The sequence below is a fragment of the Guillardia theta genome, assembly GCF_000315625.1.
Source record: "Guillardia theta CCMP2712 unplaced genomic scaffold GUITHscaffold_647, whole genome shotgun sequence".
In the NCBI taxonomy this organism is placed as follows: Eukaryota; class Cryptophyceae; order Pyrenomonadales; family Geminigeraceae; genus Guillardia; species Guillardia theta.
The window spans coordinates 1-2,564 of record NW_005434083.1 but is presented as its reverse complement, the minus strand read 5'-3'; the positions used below and the strand labels follow the sequence as shown (position 1 = coordinate 2,564).

General features: G+C 53.6%; 1 protein-coding gene across 1 annotated transcript; it reads left to right on the top strand.

Moving 5' to 3' along the window:
- Window positions 1-209: 209 nt before the first annotated feature.
- On the top strand, window positions 210-2,388 carry GUITHDRAFT_149674 (hypothetical protein; the record flags this gene model as incomplete). The annotated part of the gene is made up of 9 exons (XM_005817708.1): window positions 210-548; window positions 684-764; window positions 986-1,027; window positions 1,103-1,112; window positions 1,577-1,632; window positions 1,697-1,774; window positions 1,960-1,999; window positions 2,101-2,213; window positions 2,275-2,388. Coding segments are annotated over 9 exons (873 nt in total), but the record flags the coding sequence as incomplete, so codon positions are not given.
- Window positions 2,389-2,564: the final 176 nt, after the last annotated feature.

The window sequence follows — 2,564 nt, the reverse complement described above, 5'->3', positions numbered from 1 at the left end:
CGAGGATGGTAAGGTGAAGAGAAGAGAGAGATGAGAGGTTAAAGCTCGAGCAAGGATTGAGAGGGAGGAGGAGAAGGTTGTAGAAAGAACAGGAGCACGGTCTTTACTGGAAGGTTGTAGAAAGAACAGGAGCACGGTCTTTAGAGGCGAGGGAGCGTTGGATGACGAAGTTTGCAGGTTGAAGGAGGCGAGCGGGAGGCGAGGGTTGGATGGAGTTGGACTGGAGCTACAAGCCCATGCTGGAGGAGACACTGGCGAGTCTGAGCGAGCGACAGGAGAGGCTTGTTCAGAGGATAACGGGGATCAGAGAGCAGAACCCCCGAGAGTGCAGCCCGTCGCCCTCCTCCCTCACCGAGAGAGAGCAGGAGGGAGGAAGCAGCTTCACGCTTGCTAGTCAAAGGGGGCAGGAGGGAGGAAGCAGCTTGTATGCTCCAAGATCGGCACAGGCTGTACTGCGAGCGCTGGAGGAGAATCAGAGTCTGCGAGAGAAGTTAGAAGAGAGCCAAGAGGTTCTCAAGCAGACGCAAGACAAGTTGAGGAAGCAAACGGTGACGAGCAGGCGATGCTGAAGCGAACCTAACTCCTTGTTTCCTCTTCCCCTCCTCTACTCCCTTCATCGCTTCTCCTCCTTCGCTTCCTCCCCCATCCTTCCCCCTCCTCTTGTTGTGCTCCTCTGCTGTCAGGTAGCGCTGTCCCTGCTCAAAGAAGAGCACGCGAGTCTCCAGGCTGCGCATGAGGCTCAAGTCGTTTCCCTACGAGAAGAGGTGAACCTGCTGGAGCCTCTCCTCTCCTCTCCTCTCCTCTCCTCTCCTCTCCTCTCTTCTCCTCTCTTCTCCTCTCTTCTCCTCTCCTTTCCTCTTGACTTTCCTGTGACTCCCCTCCCCTCCGATCCGCTCTGCTCTGCTCTGTGTTCTGATTATACATTCAAACTGTCCCTTTCCCTTGTTCCTCTTGTCCTGTCTTTAAACGCTCTCTTTCTTGTCAGATTGATCGCCTGAATGGACGAGCAGCGGAAGGGCGAGCTAAGGTGATCCGCTCCCCCTGCTCCCGCTGCTCTTCTTACTCACCTCTGCCTCTCCTCCCGCTCATTCTGTTCATGCAGGCTGACAGTGGTGAGGAATGCGAAGACGGCAAAGGACGAGAGAAGAGAAGAGAAGAGAAGAGGAGAGGAGAGGAGAGGAGAGGAGAGGAGAGGAGAGGAGAGGAGAGAAGAGGAGGGGAGGAGAGGAGGAAGTAGGAGAAGAGAGAAGTAGAGGACGAGCCATAGAAGGAGATAGCATATCTGAGATAATTTCACAAGTTCGGTACCGCATACATTCACCTGGGATAAACACGAAAGAAGTTAGAACAGCTGCAACAACTGAAACCAGAGGAGTAGGAGAAGTAGGAGGAGAGTAGAAGTAGGAAGAGGGGAGGAGGAGGAGGAGGAGGAGGAGGAGGAGGAGGAGGAGGTGAGTTGTTTTGGGCAGGGCTCAGGAAGGAGAGAGAGGGAGTGCGGGGCTACAGCAGATCTCGTTGTCTCCTCTACACGATGAGGACTCGGTCGCTTCCCCCCCTCTTTCTCTCACCCCAGCAGGCGAAGACCTCAAGCTCGCCTACGAACAAGAAAAACTTCTAAAACGAATCCGACAGGTGCCTCTCCTGCCCTTCCTCCTCGCTCCGCGTCGCTTGCTCTTGACATCCGAATGGTCTGCAGCTTCAGGCTCAGCTGCAAGCGTCGCAGAAGGAGAGGATACGAGAGACGGAGAGGTACAAGAGGGAGATGGAGCAAGAGGTAAACCAACTTCTCACCTCCTCGTCTGCTTCCTCTACAAGCTTGTCCTCGTCCTCGTCCTTTCCTCAATCACTTCTTCTTTTCTGCTTCTTCTCTGCTTCTGTTCTTCTGTTCTTCTGTTCTTCTCTTCTTCTTTTCCTACTTCCCTGCACTCCCTCGCTGCTTCTCGAAATGAATGGGAGCAGGCCGACAAGCAGAAAAGGCTCAAGGAAATCCTCATGTCAGGTGACTCTCCCGCCCTCCACCTCGCTCATGTCTTTTTTCTTTTCTTTTCTTTTCTTTTCTTGTCTTGTCTTGTGTTTTGTTGTCTTATCTTCCCATTTCAGCCATCAAGTTGCTCACGGATCAACGAGATTCTCTTCTGACTGATCTCAACGACATCAAACAAGTCAGCCAAACCAACATGATGATCTTGCTGGTGGTGGTGGTGGTGGTGGTGGTGCTTCCTCTATCTATTGGTTCAGTACTCGCCTTGTTTGAGAGCTTTGTTACAACCTCAGGAACGATCCTCCCTGCTGCTCGAGCTCCAACATCTCAAGTCTCGCAACAACGACTTCGTTTCCCAGCTCTCGTCTGCCTCCTCCCTCCTCCAAGACTATCGCCAGACCTCTCAGGTCCTCGTCCTCGTCCTCCTCGTCCTCCTCCTTCTCGCCCTCTCCTCCCCTCATCCTCTCCCCCTTTCCCTCTCCCCCCTCTCTCTCTCTCTCTCCTCCTCCTCCTCCTCCTCCTCCTCCTCCTCCTCCTGTCTCATCGTCTCATAGAACAAGATTCTTAAGCTGCAGGAGGAGGT